Genomic DNA, 24,049 nt, shown 5'->3' on the forward strand with positions numbered 1-24,049 from the left:
ATCTCTCACCAACATCGTAGTTTATTTCTCTCATAATCTCTTCTTTTTCGTAATACTTTAATGCATATTTATATAAAAACTAAATAATCTACAAAATACCATAATTCCTAGCTTACGTTCCCAGAGCACACAGTAACGATTATATATGTATAATGGATGTTGTTAAAATATTCGTTAGATTAATAAAAACCCCTGTCTCTTCATCCTGCTTTCAGACCATGTACAAAATCACGATCGTGTAAAGCCGTTTCTGTCGTTCCTTGCGCGCAAAATATGCAGTTCCTGCAGTAAATTCAATTCTACGTCTACATTGATTTATAAGAATGTATTTATCTCATCGACGCTCGGTTCCTTTTGTTAGACAATTCACGCCGCGCCTGGCAAAGTCTGCAAATGTCGCGAATACACGATACAATATGTGCCGTATGTGTACTGCACGTGCATCGTTGCAGCTGCACGTGCGATGCATTCGCGAGCGAATTTGCCACCGATAAAGCCGACTGAATCGTGAGCAACGTCGATGGCTTACAAAGTCACTCATACGCGTGATGGCGTTCGTCGATTGTGGGATTCGCGTCCATATGCATTTTTGTCGACAGAGCCGAAGGGCCGCACCTAAATTGATTCTGATACGCAAAGGTAGAGCTTACACAACTGGTAAAATAAAATCCGTCACGCGCATGTGTAATATTCGCTGGCTAGTTTAGCCCCAAACCAAATATTGTCAAACGTGACAGTGACAAGCGAATTCTGGTTAACGACAAAAAGTTAAAAATATTACTTGCCGAATTAATGCATATATCCTCGAGTAATATTACTTCAACTGTGCGTGTATTATTAATAAAATTTTATAATGTATACTTTATGTATCTAACTTATATAACAAAGAAAGAGAAAATTTAAAAGTATATATCATCCATTATTCGTGACTGAATGTCGTAATAAATCGCGATATATAGGTATTATCGAATTAACATTCGTAACCGCATCTCGTCGTCTAATCTCTTTTGTTATTTTCACTAACGCTTTTTTCATATTCTTCAACGCTTACAAGATATCTTTTTTCATCCTTCTCCTTCGACTCTTTCCTTTAATCTCCACCCTTCCACTTTGCTAATCCAGTATTAAACTTTCTCTTCCTGCTACGTTCCTTTCTACCCGATCCTCGGCTTATAGCTACTGATCCAGCATTAAAACTCTTCTTAGCAGTCTCGTTCTCGATCCTCATCTTGTGACACTCGTAATCCACTCGTTCTTCCTCATCCTCGCTCATGGATACGCATATGATTCTTTCGTTACAATCGAACAATTATAACCCTGCATGTCATTGTAGATATTTCTTCTGTTTTATGAAGACAGAATTATAAAATCTTTCAAGAAAAATGCATTACCAAAATATTTAGATTATTGAAGTATTTAAAACGAAAAAATACTTTGTACTTTTACCTATTAAATTTCGAAAATGCAGATATGTAATTCGTTCTTTTGTTTCTAATGTACAAGAGATAATTACCGAAGAATTTAATATTAGAATTATGAAATTATAAAAACTCCCTTTAGAAACTTTTATTTAAAAAATTTATTTCCAAAGTTCTTCTAAAAACGGATATTAGATACTGTTTCTTATACATTACTTTAAGAATATTTAATGGCGACATAAAAAAATGTTTCCTTATCAAATTCATGAAATAAAAATCATACTAACATAAAATTTCTATAATAATGTTCTTTCTTTTTATTTAATGTAACTAACAATAAATTTTAATTTCGAAAAAATGTGTAGAAAAACTAACTAGAATTAACACAATTCAAGATCTGAAACACTAGAAAAACGATAATTGAATTCAGTTGACTGTAGTTGATTGAATCTAACTGTAAAACTTTATTTCTATTTTAGTTGCTGAGTTCGATCGTAGTAGTCGGTGGGACGAACGTAGCTGGCGCACTGACACATCACCCTCGGGAACTGGCGCAAAGACAAGCATTCCTTGAAACTCGACAATGTGTCGAAGCACGTTTGACCACGCAGCGAGAGAATCAGCAACAGGTATGCTACTGCATTTACAAAAAGTTCGTATTTGACTCGATTAAAGAATAAAAAAACAAAACTGATAAAATTATAAATTTGCAGGAATTATAAATTTAAAAAATAAAAATTTATAAATATATGTTTAATAATAATAAAAATAATTGTAAAAATTAAAAAGATAAAGATATTAAAAATGTGTAATTATTTTATAAACTATTATATTTTAAGAAAAAACTTCTGAGTATCGAATTTTTAAGAAATGAAGAGTGCTAAAATAAAGCAATATAAACTCTAGCAATAATATTATATATATATATATATATATATCTTGCAACATAAAGTTGATTGAGACTGTTATCTAGAGAGCGAAAAGGATTAATAAGAAATAAAAAGGTAATAAAAAATAAAAAATTTCAGATCTCTAAGAAAGTTGAAGATTAACTTAAAGGACAACGATGAAACTCATTTATCGATAAGGGGCAAAAAACAAGTAGAACCGTGATACACGAAGTTCGAGACGTTGGGAAATCTGATTTTTCTTCACAGATAGCTATGATAATGTTTCTATTGTTGGAATTACTAAAATCTCGTTTAGTAAAACCTCATAGTTTGAAGTATTATATAACAGGATAAAGCTAATATATTTGACGACATCGAGCTAAATTTTATCGGCGCATATCTTGATGATTAAATTCTGATACAAAGAAAATCATTGTTTGGTTGAAATTTATATAATTATAATGATCTTATTTATTAAATATAATCTTATTTATTTCAAAAAAAAAAAAATGTAACATGTGTCACATTGCAAAAGATAGTCAAAGTATATCAACGTTTTTAATAGCAAATAAAACTGTTCATCTAATGGCAACATACGTTTATTTGCCATTTAATATTTTACAACAATGTTATTGCAATTTCTCTCATTTTATCAGTATATAAAAAACATAGAAGTTCTTCTTATTAAAATATTTAATGACTTGTATTAGTATTAAAAATATATTTATTTTTCAATGTAAAACTTCAATAAAGAATATCCGATATGCGGATCTCTTTCTGTTTCGGTAGACTATTTTCGTATTTCTTTCATAAATAAATACGGTTAACTTATAGATGACACAATTCTCTATTAATGGTAAGGAAGACGATTATATCTGGAGACGTCGCGGAGATCACAACTGAGAGATCTGTTTTAATGTCAAATCCAATAATCTTCTAATCGACATTGATAAAACCATGTCATGGAAGTAACGATTATTATCATTCCCGCGGCGCACCATTCTGCCGGAATCTCGAGTAATTGACGCCTTTATTAATTATTAATGACGCCATCAATGTAGACCGCACGTAAATGCACAAAGGGGATTTGTGTTCTATGTTCAGAAACCGCGAATATGGCTCGAATAGTTCAATCAGAAAACGTACATTTAAAAATTCTTTCCCACAGAAATCAATATAAAAATTAAAACTATTCTAAAGTCAGATTCCAATTAAAGAAACTTTTTTAATTAAAGGTAAAGTGGAAAGCATTTATATACATACGAAAAACCTCACAGAATCGATCCCTTTTGAACTAATTGAGGTCTTTTCTTTTCCGGTAGTACAATACAATATCGACATAATTCGGATTGGAACATGTTAAGTAAAGACGGCTTTAAAAAAATATGCTAAATAAAAATCATAACGGTAATTTTCCAAACAAAACTTCTTAACGCTCTCAACAAATTGAAAATTTACAAAAGCGACTAAAGTACGTACTCAGTATAGTCAGTAGCACAATATTCAATGCGAAGTCACTCATCTGTGGGGTTCGAAGATGAAAACGCGTCGCGCTACAGATAAATCCCGAGACTCGCGTATAATATCGTCGTTGTCGGACGCGCGATTAGAAATTTCTTTCACAAAGAATTCAGGGTATGGCGATAACGAGCGATTCGATTTGGACTTCCATTCGAAGATCCGAAAGGATTCGCCGATGGAACATTTCACGAACGATTGTCGTCGAGCGTATATAGGTGAATGTATGTATAGAAAGTACTCAGAATCATTGTGCATTCTTTCATTTCTACAGATTTCCTGGTAAACTCGCAATCAATTTTTCCGTAGCGAAAACTCAAACAACGATTTTACAAATAAATATACAACCTTTCAAGAAGTCATATTTGCATTTTTCAAATATCGAATTAATAATATATGATAGCATGACATCAAATAAGAATTTTTTAAATTAGTAAATAACGAAAAATTGCGCTATTTTTAGATATGTAAAAGAAAATGTTCAATAACCGCGTTTATATTATCTTTATAAGTAAATAAAAAATACGCAAATTTTCCATAAATTATATCTCACGCTCAATCTGGCAAATAAATTAACGGGAGAGCAATAGTTTACGGAAGTTTACGTAAGAAAAAGAAAATGTGTACGACCAGTGTGCGAAATCAAACTGCGTGCTCATTAAATAGCACATGTTCAATTCCTTGTTGTCGATACGCGTGTTGTTTTTAACACGCCTGTGGTCCTGTAGTCTTTGTGAGAATTTTATCCCGCGGGAATGTTAAACGATATTGCAGTATAATTATTATTTTACGATGCCGCGGGCCCAATATTCTCGTTCTGCTTCATTGTTTATAGAACTTTGGCATTGCGCGTATTAAAACAAAACGACGTCTGCATTGAAAAGCGTGCGAATTTAGCCGAAATACGGCGGTCGGCCAACAAAGCTTCGGGGTGAATTTATTTCGCGTGAACGTGTTGTCCAACAGTCGGAAAATAACGGACAAACTGTTTGTCGAGGCACAAGAGCTTTAATAAATAGAGTGCGCCGATTGTTCATCAACTATTTTTTTTTCAATTCTCACGTATTTTCACTCAGCTCAGTTGAAGCACCTCCTCCTAGTTAAAATAAACTTTTTAAACAACAGCGGAATATACTTCGAAATAGAGGCAACGCTTCCCTTATTTCTGAGACAAATGAACAAATGTAATGAACAGGCAGCTCTAACTTTGTCATTACTTCATTTCACTACTACTACTACTTCCTCATTTGTTGTTAAGACTTTCTTTTGCTAAGACTCATTTTTATTTATTTTTATGCTTTTTATTTATCTATTATTTAAGTATTTGAGTTAAGTATTTTATTTTTCATTTATATTTATATTTTTACTTATTTCGTTGTAGAATATATAATACTGTAACTAATATCTATAAGCACTCCACCACTAATTATCTTTATCACACATCCAAAGAGCTTAAAATATCGTTGTGTGATCTCGATCAGAATTCTCTGATTATGGTTTATTTCCAGCGACGTACAAAAATAACGGAAACCGAAATAATCGCCGACAGGCTGCAAAGTCTATTAAAGTCTATTAAAGATAGCACATCTTATCGAATATCTTTCGCTCATAATCACAACGCTATTGTAACGGGAAGGGCTTTATATTATTAATCAGAAATCCGTGAACACACCGTTGCGATATCAATCTATTGTTCACGCTTGCTCGTTGATCGCCCACGGTCATCCCGTATATACGAAACATCGCCGTCGAATCACGACGTTGAATGTATGGGTATGCGTTTAACAGCGATGAACATGCACCGAAATGCTGATCTCGTCTTCCTTTGATCAGAATCGCTTCAATCGTCAAGAACGACAAAGCAGACCACATTCGCGCACTGCGGAAGCAGCAATAACAAGAATAATAACCCACAGAAGAGGAAATCTAAATAATACACTTTTGCAAACGCAGTGATCTTCTACATTCATTGACCGGATACGATACGCACATGCGCGCGATACCGATTTGTTCTTTAACTCATATAAGTATAGTAATCGTTCTCCTCAACCTCGGTTAATTTTAAATATAATTTCTTTTGTTTTTGTCCTTTCTTAACCTTATTTTTGGAAAGTGCAAAAAACTGAAAAAACCACAGTGAAACGAGACCTAAAGATAGCCGATATTGCAGAAATCAATATTGGAGAAATCAACTTTGACTGTGAGAAAAGAGTGTTAAGCAGTCAAAAGTAGCTCTCTGATTTCCGAGATTGAAAATAATTAATTCCCAAATAAGATTTCTGTCGAAATATATGTAATTCATTTAATTCCACTTAGAACCGAACAAGAGATAACATTATAATTAAAATTTATTTTCTATTTATGTATTTAATGATTAATTGCTAAAAATTCTTGATTCCTAGTCGCTTAGCTAACATTGTCGGCAAGACAAACGCGTAGCAGTCAGTTAAAAATAATTGTGACGCTCTATAGAATCGGAATCGAACCGCGACGTGTCTATATTACACGTAGGCTTGCACATCGCGATGCAGATTCTAAAAGCGCACACAACAACTACATCCGCGCGTATCGATCATCAACACGAAGCTTGTCGAACGCGTCGTCGACTTTGCCTGCACTTGAGAGGTTCCCACAATGTTGACGAGTTCTACGTTTCGAACAATATACGTCGCTCGCTATATGTTTCTCGCCCGTGTGTGTTAACCGAGGTCGTGTCAGTTCGATGTACATTGTACATGATCCCCGCGGAATAGCAAAGATTACCGGCTATTGGAAGGGTGACTCTTTTCCGCTTTAGCTTACGATACCGCAAAGGTTTCCAATCGACAATCGTGGAAACATCCGTGAGCTAGTGCAATGTGCTTTCCGCGATGCTTACAATTAGCGATACAGATTTCGCAAAAATCTCAAGATGTCGCGTGTTAAGAAGTACGGCAGAAGTAAATATTTAATTAAATAATTTCATGGCTAAGCTAGAGAATTTATCGCGACTAAGCGTTAAGATCGGAAACGTAAATTCTACATGAATCTATAAATTAGATTAGATCTTATTATTCAATCGCGACGTATATATGTTTAATTTGTAAAAATTCTTTTCATTTTCGATCGTTTGCAATTTCAAAAATGTATCAGAGATTGCATTATGGCAAATCAACTCGAAATCATTCGTATTATAGAATCTGTGATTAAACTTAAAGGAAAAAGTTCCGATACAAAGTATAGATGCGAAAATAAATAGTATATTATTTATGCTCCACATGTAACAAGCGGGCACGTACATACAATTTGAATTAATAGCGCATAGTAATTATTGAATAACGCATTTAGCTCTTATGTCTGTATTAATCTGCACGTCCCCTAAGCTGACCTATCTATTATGATCCTCCACAGATCTCTCAGGAGGATATTAGAAGATCTATTCCTATAGACTAATTTAATAATGGCTGCTATTGATCATATATATTTTGTTTGATATAGTAGTATATCGATAAATCTAAGAAAATGTTCAATTACTTTTAATTATGTTATTTATGACAACATCGTGAGAGAAATATGAACTGTAACGTAATTAATGAAACTACTATAGAGGTAAAATTAGCTGAAGAAAATTATATTTTAATTGTCATATATAACATCTTAAATTTCACCAACTTTTGCAGTTATATTTTACATCTGACAGTATACTTATTATATAAATAGTAATATATTAGTGATTTAATTTCTATTTTTTAATTTATTTTCATTATAGCTTTTACATGTATTTTATTATCTCTATTTAATTTTATTGTTTTTTTTTTAATTTAAGCAAGTGTAAATATCCTGATAATAATATTTAATTGTAACTTATTTTTCAGGAAAGGCTCTTGCTCAGCGTATTACCAAGGCACGTTGCTATGGAGATGAAAGCCGATATAGCCGGAAAACCGAAGGACACGATGTTTCACAAAATTTATATTCAAAGACATGAGAACGTCAGGTACGTCGCGCCGATGGTCTGCGAACAAATAGCAGTCATTTAAGACGCGCAACTTTAGAAAGAACCAAAAAAAACCATGTCACTTCGAAAATGTCACTTTGACATTTTTTGCAAATGAGACCCAGTTCCGCTTTGTTACTAAATAAGCTCAAGGAAATTTACATAACTATTTTATACATTACGTCCTCTATGCATGCTCGCTACTTAAACTGAAATTCGCAGCAGGTTAAACTTTGTAATTCTTGCTTGCGGTATAAACGACCGACTTTTTGCCCTATCATAAAAAATATGCATCTTTTGGGAATTTAAGCTCTTCGTAAAATGCATGCGCTATACGTTTCATCACACACAGTTTATTATAAATTACAAATCAGAAAACGTATTTTAATATAATTTACGATCGATATTATAACATCATATCACTCAGATTATTACAAATAATTACACTATCGTGAGCATTATACAGCATTTATGAGGTGATATGCATGATCGTCCTGTAATGCACTCACGCCAAATGCTTCAAAACTTGACGATTTATCACGGTGCCGCGTGCACGCAACATGATAAGCACACGTGGCTGCATAGAGAGAATTCTAGATTAGTTTAAAGTGGATTGAGATGTTACAACCGATCTCTCGTATCAGACGTCTCACCAAGCTCAGGTCAATCTAACTTAATCGGCGAATTCTCAAAGAGCAAATGTCATGTTCATTTAACTTCACCGAGTTTCCGCGAACTTGTGACAATTTTTCGTTTCTAGTTTCCCTTTTCTAAAATGTGTGACTCGATACTTGCCCGTGGCTCGTTTGAGACCTGCTAAAGTCAAAGTAATTACAGAACTCTTCACCAAAGTGCTTATTCAGGGACTGTCCGTATTGAAAGTTAATTTGAAAATTAATTTCACTAAAATAACTGACTTTATTATTATTATTATTATTATTATTATTATATTATTATTATTATTACCAAATATTTCAGCATTTTGTTCGCCGATATCTGTGGATTTACCTCGCTCTCTGATCAATGCACTGCCGAAGAGCTCGTCAGATTGCTCAACGAACTTTTTGCACGGTAAGAAACGTTACAATATAATAAAAAGATTATTATACGAAAAGATTATTATTAATTTTAAATCTATAAAAAAATGTATAATAGAACGCGTATTAGGATAGATAAACGGTTTTTAATCAAATTGTCAGCGTCGTTGATGACTTTACATATTAGTATAATAAAAAGGTATATTATATTATGATATAAAAACTTCTATACCTTTTTGATATAATGTACTATTATATTAATATTTTGTGCTTTTCTCAATAAATTCTCAATTATCTTTTATTCTTGCTAATCAAAAATTTCTCAGAAAGAAACACGGTCATAAAATTAATATTCCCAAAAATAAAATGCCATTATTATAACTTGAGGAATTTACTCTACTGAGAATTAATAAAATACAATTTTAACACAGTCGATAAATCTCGAGAAAAGAACTACTCTATCACAATCTTACATACATTGAAATTTTCTCTATTTTTATTTACTGTTCAGAAAACGTTTAGAAGAAGCGTAACGGATTACTGTATCCACGATGTGTATTTCCACCCATTCAACTCGATCGAAATATCAATTTCTTTTCGTTTCCTTCTCCCAATGCAATTCTATTGCCTCTGATACTGACTCTCTTAAGTCTTATGAACATTCTTATTCCTCCGAATACAAATCCCCTTTGAAATCTCACCAACAGATTGCACTTCGCCAAAAATCAATTTGACATCAAAATGTGCTTGCATTTCGCAAACTGCATACGTTATCATAATCTTAATATTAAATTAATATTATCGAAAACTTTTCCTCATTATTTTTACTTACAGAAAGATAAATTTGATGTTTGACTTCAATAATTTGAAATATTTTTAAATTTACGAGAAAATTACATTCATAAAATAATATTCTATGAATGTTGAATCAATTTTTAAGTCTGCATTTATTAAAGCTTCGCCCTTTATTTCTGATGAATATTGTCAATTTGCTACGTTTGTGTCAAGAGTTTCTCAACACCCTTCACTCTTAAAGCTTTCCTCTATCGTACCTTATGTCCTATACGAGTGCTCGAAAAGTCTTTCGATAGCTATGGATTTTGCGTCTGTAGTAACTTTTCGGGTCAATAGGGCGTACTTATCCTGCAACCAAGAGGGATTTGCTAAGAGGTCATAAAGGCCGCTTTCATTCCTCGCGATGATGTCCGCTTTCATGTATCAGTACAGCCGAGATCACTTTTCAGTATTCTGCGAATGCAACGCTTTTATCCCCACGCGATATGCCTCTTCGAAAAAAATGCTCGGAAAAAAAATAGAGAATGATAAAAAATCAACTTGTAAATAACGTTAAACCTTACAAATGTAAGATCATATTTCCGCGACCCGGGATCATTAAAAAATTATCCTCCGAATTGATCAGATCAAATTAGCAAACTAATCATCGGATATTCTTTATGCAGAATGTATATTTGCGAAACACATATACCCTTTTATTCATTTTGTATGGTGCATAAGTAGATAGATGTTGCGTAATACGGCAATATTTCAATATTAATATTGAAATAGGGAACTCTATTACCTCTCAAAGACTTAGTGATAACGCGATAATAATTGATTTAATTACTATTCGAGTTACGTATATACGCAACTCCATCGAGGACTGTTATTTCCTACGTATCATACTAAACTAGATTAACATAATACACGCTATGCGTTATGTAGATTTGATGCACGCGTGAAATATTAATATCGCCCTTCTGGCGCCCTGAATTAATTTCGTATAATATGCACCGTGCGGAACGCGACGTTGCTGAATATCTAATCTGAATAAACCGATTATCCTTCGGTTTATTAGTGTCCTTACTTTTGTTGACGCGTCATCTCTCTGTCGTATCAAATTAATTTAACGCGATACAGTATTTACTCTACATAATCCTATTTAGTATCAATGTTATGTAAAAAAAAGATAGTAATAATAACATTAAAAATTTAGTTAGAGATTCAATTACAAATTTAATAAAAAGAGCTGAAAAAGTTACATTGTGTGCTTAGGTACAGAAAAATATTACAGAAGTTGCACGAAGTGTGGAGTTACGTGAGAAAAAGTAGCGGATATTTCTGTACATATTGTTATGAAACCCAGAAGTTAGTTTGATGGCAAAAGCCAAAGATTTGCATAATATTTCCACGTAAAGCGTTCTTTTCCGATTTCTCTGAGGTAGAGAGGTATCCACGCTCGATATACAGTTAGATTTCTTCGATATTGTAAATTGTTACGTTGAATTCTCGGAAATATCCCGCAGGTTTGACAGGCTAGCCGCTGAGCACCACTGCCTCAGGATAAAGCTCCTCGGAGACTGTTATTATTGCGTTTCCGGACTTCCGGAGCCACGGCCCGATCACGCTCACTGTTGCGTAGAAATGGGATTGGACATGATCGATGCAATAACGTAAGTCTGCATCACATTCCTTCACCTCTCACGCAACAGTTTCGTCAAGCTTTTATCATATACTTTATCGTCAAAGAACAGTATACTGTTGTGTTATCTATAATATGTATACACGCCGCTTTTTAAGATCAATATATATGATAATAAGTAGCTAAAGCATAATCGATAGCTGCGTCTTAATTCAGAACGTATTTACATTTAAAATCATATAATAGCAAAATAAATCTATCATATGTTCTATCAGCAACATCAAAGATCCACGTAATACTCCTTATCCTGGCTCGCTTGACAGCGAACAAAGAAAACAATTAAAGATAGAAATAGCCGAAGATAAAATCTCAAAAGTTGTCGAGGAAAAGAGATAGATAAATAGATGTACACAAAGAAAAAGAAAGAAAAGGGGTAAGAGAGACACAAACTAGGTAGATCAAAGTAACATCCGAGCAATAAAGATGTTTTCGCGCTTAGATCCACGAGACGACCACAGAACTTCCGGCGGAGCTGTATCCGTGCGCTACATATCCCATGTTTGATTCGTTTCGTGTTTTCATAAAACGCGTTTCATCGTCAAAGAGAAGATTTCCTCAGAGAGCGCGATATATGTGTTCACGATTGAAGTTGATTCGCGTCGTCATGAAAGGCTCCTCGTATCCACGGGTCACTGCACGCAGACGAATTCCTCATAAGCACATGCGTTTAAATTTCAATTTGATAATCTTGTGTTAATCTTTCGCTGTAAGTTTCTCTTGATCAAACTTGCCGCTGCTTCATCCACGATCAAAATAGTTTTCCGTGTGTAAAACTTATAACGTTCGATACAGAATTCTTGCGACAAATTGTACTAATAAATGCATGTGAAAAATATATACGTAAGAAAAAAATTTGAAGAGCAATCATTGTAATTGGAGACTAACTAAAATGGGTAACTTTGTCGCGAAAAAATCAACATTTACACATAAAAGTTTCTTTTTCTTGTTTCGTTAATAAATACTCGAGAACTTTTTCAATAATTCAAAGTTTTGAATACCGAAGTAACCACTGCTGAGTACACTTAATGGCGAGAAAGTTTGTTTGTTGTCAGAAACTTGGACAACGAACATAGTTATCCAACTACTTCTACGCCTAATGATAGGAAAAACAATAAATTCTCGCGTCCGTATCTCCCTAGATTGGTTCGCGAAGTAATGGCCGTAAACGTGAATATGAGAGTCGGTATCCATACGGGCCGGGTTCACTGTGGAGTTCTCGGTCTGAGAAAATGGCAGTTTGATGTTTGGAGCAACGACGTGACCCTAGCCAATTACATGGAAAGCGGAGGTATACCCGGGTGAGTACAAGCAATTTTGCTCGAGGTTTGTCAACCCTTGACTGACTTGCCCTCTTCAACTTAGTTTCGATTGGCGGCGATAAATTACGTCGGTATATCCTATATAAGTTCTTTACTTCGATTCGTATAAAACTTTTCGGTTTTTTGTGCGTACATAACTTTAAGCAAAACAATCGTACGGCAACCATATTATCCTTATTGATAGACAGTTCTCCTAATATCGGGTCATTACATCGACCAAGTTAATATTAAATAGAAAATATGTTTCGCAGACGTGTACACATCACAAAAGAGACTTTAGATTGCTTGGGCGGATATTACGAAGTCGAGGAAGGCCGCGGGGGCGAAAGAAATGCGTACTTAAAGGACCATAACATCAGAACTTACTTGATCGTCCCGGGAGACACATTTAAGGATAACATAACTAGTTCTGGGATGCGAAAAACCTTCCCGGCGAATGGTAATGTGTCCAAAGAGATGAGGGTTATGGGTCACGGTTCCCAACACGGCAAACAAACTAAGTAAGAGCTCCTCTATTATCGCTAATTAATCTCTTAACCCTTGACATTATAACGGCACAATATTATAGTCTCATCGCTTAAATAATTTCCGAAAATTGTCAATAATTATGAGATATCCAAACGTTACCTATTCTATCTCAATCAGAAAACAATCGTAACTGTTACATTTTCAAATCGTATTGTGTTTTCCAATTTCGTACAAGCAATTATAAAATAAATTAATCATACTGCCCATCCTTTAAAAATAAATGGCTTGATGAGTAAAATAAAAATCTATAATATCGTAACAAGTAGATAAAATAAAGTGTTAATCCGTAATAAATGTTATGTTGGAATTACATCATGATAAATGTGTCATTGAGTAAGCTTTACGATGGCATTTTATACTCGAATAATACTTGCTGCGTACGTTTCAACTTTCAACAGATTAGGCTTCGGCGAAACCATTGAGGGCGAAAAGGATCCCGAAGATGAAGTGAACGAATACCTGATGAGAGCGATCGATGCTAGAAGCATAGATCGATTGAGAGCGGAGCATTGTACGCCGTTTATATTAACGTTTCGAAGACCGGATGTCGAAGAAAAGGTAAATTACATTACAAGATGAATAAATTCGTCTAATAGCTTCATACCACTTAATAAAATAAATCTTAATACGAAATTTTTCATTGATTAACGCAATAGCATTTATTAAAATGATTATACTATCAAATTTGTACAATAACAATTTTATTTTTATAGAATATCTTATATATATGTATAAACGTAGCATTTTTAAAAAATTTTTATAAAATAATTTCCCCTGATTTAAAAATATAATTTAGAAATATAATTATTTTAATAGAAATAATATTATAGATAAAATACAAGCTGTAATTGCGTACTAAACTGTCCACCCCTATACAATTGAACGCGACCTACCAATCGACGCGGTAATTCACGTTAATGAAAAGTCGTTTAAATTTAATTTTGGTTAATTCGCTAAGCGCGTATTTGGATTATTCGGATTCCGCGTGATTGAATTGCGCGTCGTAATCGATTGAACGGAATACATTTTCTGCATTTTCTCGTCGAGAAGAAAGTCCGCAACAAAATTGCCCACGATAGCCAATGATTAAAAGCACGCCCATTATAGTAGTAAACAGCTCATACTAAAACGTGAAAGCAATGCGCGATATTGTAATTGTTTTAATAACCTGTTGCAGTACTCGCGCGAGAGGGACAGGATGCTCTCGGCTTATTTTGTGTGCTCCGGTTTCGTCTACATGGTCGTTGTGGTCGCAATAGCCATCACCCTCGCCGGGTAAATACACGTGCCAATAAATCCTACCTTCTATATAGTGCGGCAGCGATATCTTTCTTTTATTACACTCTCGAGACCCGATGTGTAAAGTCCACTCGTACTTTACTAACGTCGAATTGTCCTTCGTTCCAATATTTATAGACACTTGTGCGAAAATCGTTCGATAAGTTAGCATAAGGCGACATAAATCTGATGGCGACGATCAAAACGATTTTCGCAAAAAGAACTTCGTGAAAAATCGCGTTAAAAATATCCCGTTTGTCTTCATAGGAGCGTATACTTCTACGTCTGCACGGCGATTAGCATACTGGTGATAGCCTTGGTTAATGGCATTTTATTGGCGGAAAAGAACGAGGTAAGAGCTCATAAGTGTCTCTGGATATACATGTATGAATTTTAGTGACCGCTTACCCTGGAATCGCAAAACTATACATTCGCAATAGCAATTATTTCCATCCTTGCTATTATATAGAAATGTCTGTAATACGTCTGTAAATAAATGAGATTTAAATAAATCGCACGATACATCGCATACGACATCGGGTCAATGACAAAACTCTTTGGAAGAGTGCCACTTCGATCCTTTTGACCCTGACCAAGTGGCAAGCTTCCAGGTCACTGCCGAAACAGTGATCCTGGTCGAAGCAAGCCTATTATAATCTCCCGATGATTCCGAGGATCGCGCCGTTTATTATTTATCCGATTTAATTAGTCGAGAGGAATGTGGTAATCGTGCGCGTTTTGCAGAGGGTGCCGGAATGGGTGAGAAGCATGGCACTACAGATCTTCGAAAATCGCATCATCGCGCAGAGCATTGCGTCCATCGTCGTGTTTTTAACGTTTATCACAGTACTATCGCCACTGGTAAGTAATCGTAATTTAATGTCCCTATTGCTTGCGTTTTATGTCAAATTTTGCTACTTAAATACTTATTGACAGCAATAACTTCTTCACGTTTTGTGAATAAAATGTCATTCTGATTATATGAAAAAATTTGCATTACTTTATTACTTTTGAGATTATTGATGCAAAAGCACGAAATTCGGAGTTTCAGAAATTCAAGCGAACAAAGCGTTGTTTAACGTTTGAACAAATTCAATGATTCAAGAATTTTAATATTTGGGAAACTGAAATATAAAATCCGTTAGTCTTATAAGACATTAATCATGCGTAATATTGAATATATGATTTATTCGTAACTTTAGTGAGCTTTCGGCATGCTTTCCTTTCTTTATCGTTTTCATTTTTTAAATCCAATAAGCGGTCTCACTCCGTTTGCTTCGGGCAACTCGTTATGTCAAAACTATACCGTGTAATTAGAACCTGCTGTGCTAAAACTTTCGGTGATAAATCGAAAGCGAGCGCGGAATAATATTTGCCGCAAACATTCCGCATGATTGAATTACAAACGGACGGAAAGAACATCGGTTATACAACAGATTGTACATTTATTGCGAGCGATCGAACGTTCTGAATAAAATAATGAAAAATAATGGCCAATCCGTGTCGTATTTTCTAACTGCAGATCACGCTGACCGGAAGTGAGGCTTGCATCAACAATGACACGTCGCCTTTCGCCGAAGATGAGAATCCCAGCGTAATGAGAGTACCAACAGAGAATACCGATGCCGCTGGCATCTGTGATTATATTCTTTTCTGCGACGTAAGTTAAATGTAAACATGATATCGGCGTTGAAAGATATTGGTTAAATGAGCCTTCGCTCGAGACCGCAAAGTTGTTGTAAAAGACTCGCGGATAATAAGAGATTAGAGGTGCTTCTTTCAAAAGAAGAGATTACACTTAGCTAACTGATGAGAAAAAAGCTGTGCAAGTCTAATGAACGCATAATCCTTTGATAAGATATTAGTATAATTCATGCAAAATTGATGTTAAATTCTAAACGATTAAAACGATTAAATTTTAGAAATTTATAACTGAGGAAAGCATTCGTTATTCTGACAATTCCATGAATAGAAGATTTTTGGTACGAGTAACTATAGAGAGATTATTACGAAACTACAAAGATCTACCGACTGACATTCCGCAACTATCACTGATTGCAGTTGTTTCCGGTTTTGGTGATGCTCGTGATGGTAACCTGTGCGGTGTATCAGATCTTAACATCGGTCTTTAAAGTAGCCGTTTTGAGCATCGTTGTGGCTTGTTATCTCGGGGTCAGCATTTACCAGGCACTAAATGAGGACGACGTCGAGCCTGCTGGAAGATGGTTGGCGGGAGTTCTAGTGGTTTTCTTCATGGCCTGCCTAGTAGCACACTCTCAGCACACAGAGGCGACCTACAGGTCGAACATTCGAACGTGCTTACACTTTAACATTTACGCCCTCCCGAAACTTACGCAACGTCAGCTCGTAGATACATCCCGAACTTGCACGTTATAAACCTTTGAGGCCCTCGTGGAATTTCCCACGAGAGCCTTCATCTCGTAGCGAACAATGTTGCTAATCGACGATCTCATGAACTGATTCCCGCAGAATAATTTCATAGTCGAGACAGGAGCCGCGTATATAATAGAGGCGCGAGTAAAATTATATATACTAGATATTTCATGAATAAATTTAAATTTTCGAAATCTAATTAAAACAAATATGTCACTGAAAAGATACGTATATCATGTGCAGATTTATGAAAATCTGCCAATTGCATGTACGCATTAAAGGAAAAATTCTAAAATCACAGATGTCAATATACTTCATAGAATATCTGGAAAACATAACTTTTTTGAGATATTTTTCATGGCAAATATAGGCGAGGAATATTGACGTGCACTGTGTACCAATACAGATTAGATTTCCTGTGGAAGTTGCAAGCGACCGAGGAGAAAGAAGAAATGGAACACTTGAAGGCCTACAACCAGAAACTGCTCGGGAATATACTTCCGGAACACGTGGCCGCCCATTTTCTCTCTACTGTTAATTCAGATGTAAGTTCTATCTAACAAAAAAATTCGAAGAAAATCTTTTAAAAATTTTTTACAATTTTTTAAGCGCATTAAGCATGAAACACAATAAATGATATTGTTACATATTACATCTCTGTGTCAAATAAAACAGTTTGAACATTTCATTGACCTATACGCGACCTATACCTGTACTAATTACCGATCGATTCTTTTGTACCCTGACGCGCGCTGACAAGTGCTCGACATACAATAGACATAAAGACAAAGATTAGGATATTCATAATATATTTTGACATTTCCTAGAAATGACGAGATTGTGTTATTACAGATTAAACAGAAATTTACAACTGGAAAACGGATGTATATAGAATAAAGTCTTATTATATATTTTAAAGTTCACTTCAATAAAGTTAATTGAGTTTCATCTTTCTTCCAAGCTTCGTGTCAACATTTTCATAAAAGCAGCATTTGTTTCTTCGCTTTTCCATTCTTCCTCTAATTAAATCGCAAATATATTAATCATTAATCCTAAACAATTTCATATGATAATCCTCAATTGCCGCATAAAGATTAGTTAGATATTGCATATTTAATATTGCATATTTAATATCGCATATTTATGAATCAATTAAGGATTACCCTTAAAGTTTCGAAATTTCACCCCAGCTGTACACATAAATTAAGACCACCTGACAACCGACGTGTTAAATCATTCAATCTCCAGATTCCAGACTGAATTTCAACAGTATATACCTATTTGCCTAATTAGTTTTGTCCTGTCTAAAAGCGATTCTAAATTTGATACATCAAGTTAGACCACATCAACCAGATATATATAGATTTCAATGCTACTCCTTAGAAATTCAGTCTTGACTTATTTCCATACAAAAGCCAAAACAATTAAAATAAACTTTTAGAGGAAAAAATTTTTTACACTAAAAGTTCAAAATTAAAATAATCAAAACAATTGTTCGAACATTATGACTATTTAACAGTGACAAAACTAATAAGATTTCCTCCAAAAATATCCGAATCTAGTCTGTAAAAGATTATCTAAACAGGAACATGTCCAAGACAATGATGTCGATTGTTTCGCAGGAATTATACCACGAACAATGCGACTTTGTGTGCATTATGTTCGCCTCGATACCAAATTTTTCCGAGTTCTACGTAGAGCTCGAAGCGAATAACGAGGGCGTGGAATGCCTCAGGCTTCTTAACGAAATCATCGCTGACTTCGACGAGTTACTCGCCGAGGAGCAATTTAAGTACATCGAGAAGATCAAGAGCACAGGCGCTACGTATATGGCCGCTTCGGGTACGTCTCTCGCCAAGTCTTAGCGATATCGTTATTCAACGAGCCTTTCGCCCGTTTGCCCCCATTTTCGTGCCATGAGCTTTTATACCGCTTTAGAAGAGAAGAGGCACTGCGTGTGCAATTAATCACTGAATCGATCGAATTTAATCGAATTAAATTTGATTCTTTTTAACCGATTTGGCGACTCGTAAATTCGCAAAAGCATGATAAAATATATATTATCTTCATTACATATCTCGATAACTAACTTTTAACTTATCTATTTATATATATTAATTAACTTATCACCACCGAATGTATTTCCGCATTAAATTCACGTCAAAAATTCCCTGTTTTAATTCTTGCAATCGAGTTTCTCTAGTACCATAAAGGCAGATCTAATTTCCCACGGCCACTTGATTTTTCGCGCAATTTCCTAACAATTTCCTAACAACGCGGACTCGTTACTCTAATTAGAACACTACGATCGGGACACCACTACCGCGCAAAGTTCACTCTTGTCTCTCTCTGTTGCTTTAGGCCTAACGAAAAGCACCTGCGACATGCGAGATTTCAAGCACGTAGTCGCTATGGCGGATTACGCCCTAAGAATCCGCGAGCAGCTGGCCTATGTCAATGTACACAGCTTTAATAACTTCCGCATGCGTGTGGGCATCAACATCGGACCGGTAATATTGAAGAACATGAAACGAGCAATTTTCGCGCGCTCAACCATTGCATCCTTTGTAAATAAATCATAAATTAGACTCTCTCAGCGACGAAACGTATAGAAGAGAATCCAAAAATATATTGAAAACTTGTGACAATAATAAATCGACAAAATTATATTTTTTATCAATTTTAATTAATTCAGATGTTTAATTTGATAAAATCAACTTGATAAAATTTGATACCAATTTCTCACAAATTTTAGTACATATTATTTATTATTAGTATATTCTAAAAAGCGCCTGTATTTTTTTTTCTTTTTTTTTATACAGAAGAGATGACTTAACTTTAATGTTCCTGCATTAAACGCGCAATTCTTCCGCGACGTTCTCTCTCGTAGCGCATCAAATTCTCATTAAATCGTCTGCATAGCACTTGAACCCAGCTGCGAGAAAGAAAATCTCGGTAAAGCTGTCGAGGATTTTCAAAGAAGAAAAGACTCAATACGCGACATGGATTGCGCAGGTGGTCGCTGGCGTGATCGGTGCCAGGAAACCGCAGTACGACATCTGGGGCAACGCCGTGAACGTGGCCTCCAGGATGGATTCTACGGGCGTGTTAGACGGGATTCAAGTCACCCAAGAGGTTCGCGATATTCTGATCACTAAAGGATATTCGCTCACGTGCCGCGGAACGATTCAAGTCAAGGGGAAGGGCAGTATGATAACTTACCTCCTGGACGGACCAAGGGACAACACCAACCCGATGGATGTCATCAAGACGAATTCCAATAACAATACCGACGCCACAGAGAAAACGGTTGTCAACAATAGCAGCGGGGCTATCTAATTGGTATTACTTATGCATTAAATCAATAGTTATATTAAAATGTTTTCCTAATATCTACTTCTCTATTTAAAAACAAAATTTATCATAAATCTTGACAGGCGATAAACAAATAACTCTATAATTTATAATATAACTTTATAATTTTTCTTGTGTTCAAATATCTTAATCAAATAATGACAACTAAATTATTTAGTTAAAATAGAAATAATAAATGCTGAAGATGGCTCAAAGGAAGAGCCGAAACGTTCGTTACATTTGAATACACGTCTTAAGTTTTATTACGCACTACGTCCCGCGTCTGACTCGCATTCGCCGTTTAAATCGTTGACATTTTCACGAGTCTAATTATATTATAGAAATAATAAAATAGCATAAAAATATCGCTAACGTTCGAAAGAAGAAAGTTATCTCGTAGTTAAACTTCAAAAATATTTATTCTTATTCTGATCGATTTGCTGAATACGTATGATGCATATTTGACGCAATTTACATTATGGCATCGCACAATCAACCGCATAATCTCGCGATAAATTTGAATTCGTGAAAGGAGAAGGAACGCAAAGGGGATTATTATCTTGGGTGGAGGAACAACCTGTAATACACGCGATCGCGAATATCTATCCAAAATATTCCGTAAATTGCTGCCGGAATAGGCGAATATTATACTTCACCGCGAGCCTCTCGCAACTTTTTTAACCGTACTTTCATCTTCTCCCTAATATACGTTAATTGATAGTTTAAAAATATCTTCATTTACTCTCCTCTTCTAAACTATCCATTTAATACATGCTATGTAATTTCATATTATTAAAAAGTTGTAAAAGTGCTGACACTTTTAAACATTTTATTTAAATCAATACTATTTTACAGCAAAGTATTTCAATTTATTAAAAAATAAGTTAAATTATTTTATTGGATTTTTCTAAATTTTTATTATCTTAAGTTTCAGCTTCGATAGTATATCGATTTGTTAAAATGTATGGCGTTTGTATAATTTGCGATACTATCTGTACACACCTTCCAGAATACATTCTTATTTCTTATTTCGATATCTCTTTCGATAAATATTATAAAAGCAAATTCTTAAAGGAGCAACTTACTACTGTCTACCGATATGCCTTTTTTCCAGATGCTATATACACATTTCGATTCATTATTTGATATTTACGTAATCCGTTAAAAATTTTCCGTCCCCGTGATGATCGCGCGTTTAGTCTTGTTAACATAAAGCTACCAATACATCAAGCTGCGACAATTCACCACGGAATTGAAGTGCTCCCATAGCTAGGGGGTTGTTATGTAACACTTTCAACCATGTCGTCGCATCTGACAAATACGCACTGGCGAGGACACGTGCACAATCAGTTGCACAACGGACATTTATTGCGCGAAAGCAGACCTCATTGTCATGAAAAATTTCCATTTTGTGCATGCGAAATGCTTCATATACGAGTAGCGAGCAAAAATTTTGTCTACCTAATGACAATGCATGCAGATTATTTATTAAATTAATTAATTAAATTAATAAAACGCATTTTAAATTAATTAGTAAAGAAAACGACAAAACGATAATTATAAAATCGACAGTTGAAAATTTAATTACAGGTATAGCATCGCGAAGTAAACAAACACAATGTATTTTATCGATATACTATCAAAACTGACAAAATTTAAGAAAGTCAATAAAATATATATTTTTATTACTTATTTATTACTAAACTGAATTTACTTTGTTATAAAAAATATAACGCAATCATGATTTTTCTACATTTATCTAGGTAATTTGTAAAATATTAATATAAATTTATAAGTGATATCACTCAGTCACGACGGGATTGTAATAAGTAATTAATTCTTGAAGAGTTAATTCTTCAAGAATTATAATTCACACAATTCAATCTTCTCTTATAAACGTAATCAAAGATTCAATTAATGTACAGTGTACCATAGAAAATTGAAACTTCCGCCAAACATTAATTTTAGGTTGCATACAAATATTTGAAGAAATTAAAAAGCTTTCGTAAAAAAATGGAAATCGTGCACGTATCCTTCCCAGACAAACTCGCATGTATTATAATTATTTTAAAAGTTTTACAAAGTAATTGCTGGATCGTTTCGATCGATCATTAATGAATTGATAATGTTGACAGGTGGGAATGCTCGAGCAAGAATTCGCGATGGACGACACGTCATATCGACGATAGAAAATATCAATTATTAATTTTCGCGCTATTTAAGACTTCTTCCATGTACTCAAGTCCAAAAACGGCAATATAATGTCCAGGGCACGTGTGCGCAAATTGGAGTCGTCGAGTGCCGTCCGTAAATCGACCGGGATGAACGGGATAATTGCGTCACTATAGTTTTAAGTCTCAAGACAAACGAAGCATAAACGACATTCACAGGAATAATCCTGGCATTTCGTTGCAGATTTCATGTGAATTACGCTTCTGGTTTGATCACGTATCGACTTTAATAAATTTAAGGAACTTTTTACGAGACTTATTGTTAGTTCATAGCAAATATAATTTAAAAAATGCTGGATTAAACGATATTTACTTTAAACAGTTTAGAAAAACATAAAAAACATTAATTAACCCTCGAAAGTCACACTGGGCTCTCACAAACTCCAACGAAATTTTGGAACTACGTTTGAGAAACTATCATTTATATTTTTTAACGAATATTTTTTGGTAATAATTTTTTTGACAAATTCTGAGATTACCATCATAATTCTAAGAACATTACAATACGTTGATTTTTTCGAAACTTATAAGCGAGAAATAGCTGATCCTACAGACCCCAGTGTGACTTACAAAAAATAAGTGTGGCCTGCGAGGATTAACAATGTTGGTTAACACAGCAAGAAAAACGTAATAGCATTTTAATATCGCAATTATTTTTTATAACTCATATAAATGTAATCAGTTATAAAAGAATATTCTTACTGATATATTTGAATCGGTTTACGCCATTTCGCGGAGAATTTAAAGCTGTCGATTACCAGAAGTTTAGCAACTGCAATTGTCAGCCAAATTCGAACTAAATGTGCAGCGAAATGCCGGATATCAGCCGAAAATATGAGGGTGGCGAGCGACAACTTGTCCTCCTGTGCATTCGTCGTACTTAAGCTGTTCTTGAACAATGCCTACAATGTATGTGATTGTGTGTTAAGTCTTTAGTTCTCTTGAATGCTAATCTAAAATCAATTAACGATGAGTTCCGCGATAATTACATTTACGGTAATCGATGTCTGAACAAACACATCGATCAGAAACACGGCGGTACTGTAGAAAATTTCTTTCGAGGATGAGCATACATGCTGATTAAGTGAAGTATTATATGTAGCAACAAGTCAATTTATACATAAGCTTAAATGTACGCACAATTATTTCATAAAGCAAGATAACTAAAATTCCTCATAATTTTACATTTAATCTTGTTTTCAAATTCTTTCACATGTCGTTATATTAGTTTTCAAATATTTAATTTTTTGCAAAGTTTATTTAAACAATAAGATTAGAAAGTTTTAATTTTGTATTACGCTAATATATAATATCTGAAATTACATTTTTTTCTATAATATTTCAAATAAGTAAATACTTTTCATAATATAATAATATGCTTTGACAGAAATAACTTTTAAAATAGAAAGGACACAAAGTATTCATTCTCATGACAATAAGAACGCCAACATCCTCGAAGAAATAAATACATTTAGCATCAAATGTGCAATATTTAATTTAAAAAACTCGGGCCAATAATGTGTCAAGTCATCCGCAGCAATTAAAAATAGCATCACAAATAATTTTATAATTTCATAAAATATCATTTGTAAAAAAAATTCATTTTTTCGTTTGTATGTTGTTAATT

General features: G+C 34.3%; 1 protein-coding gene across 1 annotated transcript in view; it reads left to right on the forward strand.

Moving 5' to 3' along the window:
* Positions 1-23,077, forward strand: part of LOC112453632 (adenylate cyclase type 6) — an 87,252-nt gene extending 64,175 nt beyond the window's left edge. Inside the window, exons 7-23 of the mRNA XM_025014484.1 lie at positions 1,898-2,047; positions 7,681-7,802; positions 8,781-8,873; positions 11,143-11,289; positions 12,458-12,616; positions 12,889-13,137; positions 13,564-13,723; positions 14,343-14,440; positions 14,711-14,795; positions 15,188-15,304; positions 15,966-16,103; positions 16,505-16,743; positions 17,244-17,382; positions 18,460-18,679; positions 19,199-19,347; positions 19,853-20,179; positions 22,327-23,077. Of these exons, the coding sequence (XP_024870252.1) occupies positions 1,898-2,047; positions 7,681-7,802; positions 8,781-8,873; positions 11,143-11,289; positions 12,458-12,616; positions 12,889-13,137; positions 13,564-13,723; positions 14,343-14,440; positions 14,711-14,795; positions 15,188-15,304; positions 15,966-16,103; positions 16,505-16,743; positions 17,244-17,382; positions 18,460-18,679; positions 19,199-19,347; positions 19,853-20,176 (2,589 nt within the window). The 3' untranslated portion in view covers positions 20,177-20,179; positions 22,327-23,077. The remainder of the gene's footprint in view (positions 1-1,897; positions 2,048-7,680; positions 7,803-8,780; positions 8,874-11,142; positions 11,290-12,457; positions 12,617-12,888; positions 13,138-13,563; positions 13,724-14,342; positions 14,441-14,710; positions 14,796-15,187; positions 15,305-15,965; positions 16,104-16,504; positions 16,744-17,243; positions 17,383-18,459; positions 18,680-19,198; positions 19,348-19,852; positions 20,180-22,326) is intronic.
* Positions 23,078-24,049: the final 972 nt, after the last annotated feature.

The sequence above is a fragment of the Temnothorax curvispinosus genome, unplaced genomic scaffold, assembly GCF_003070985.1.
Source record: "Temnothorax curvispinosus isolate PA1 unplaced genomic scaffold, ASM307098v1 QBEX01004550.1, whole genome shotgun sequence".
NCBI classification, from domain to species: Eukaryota; Metazoa; Arthropoda; class Insecta; order Hymenoptera; family Formicidae; genus Temnothorax; species Temnothorax curvispinosus.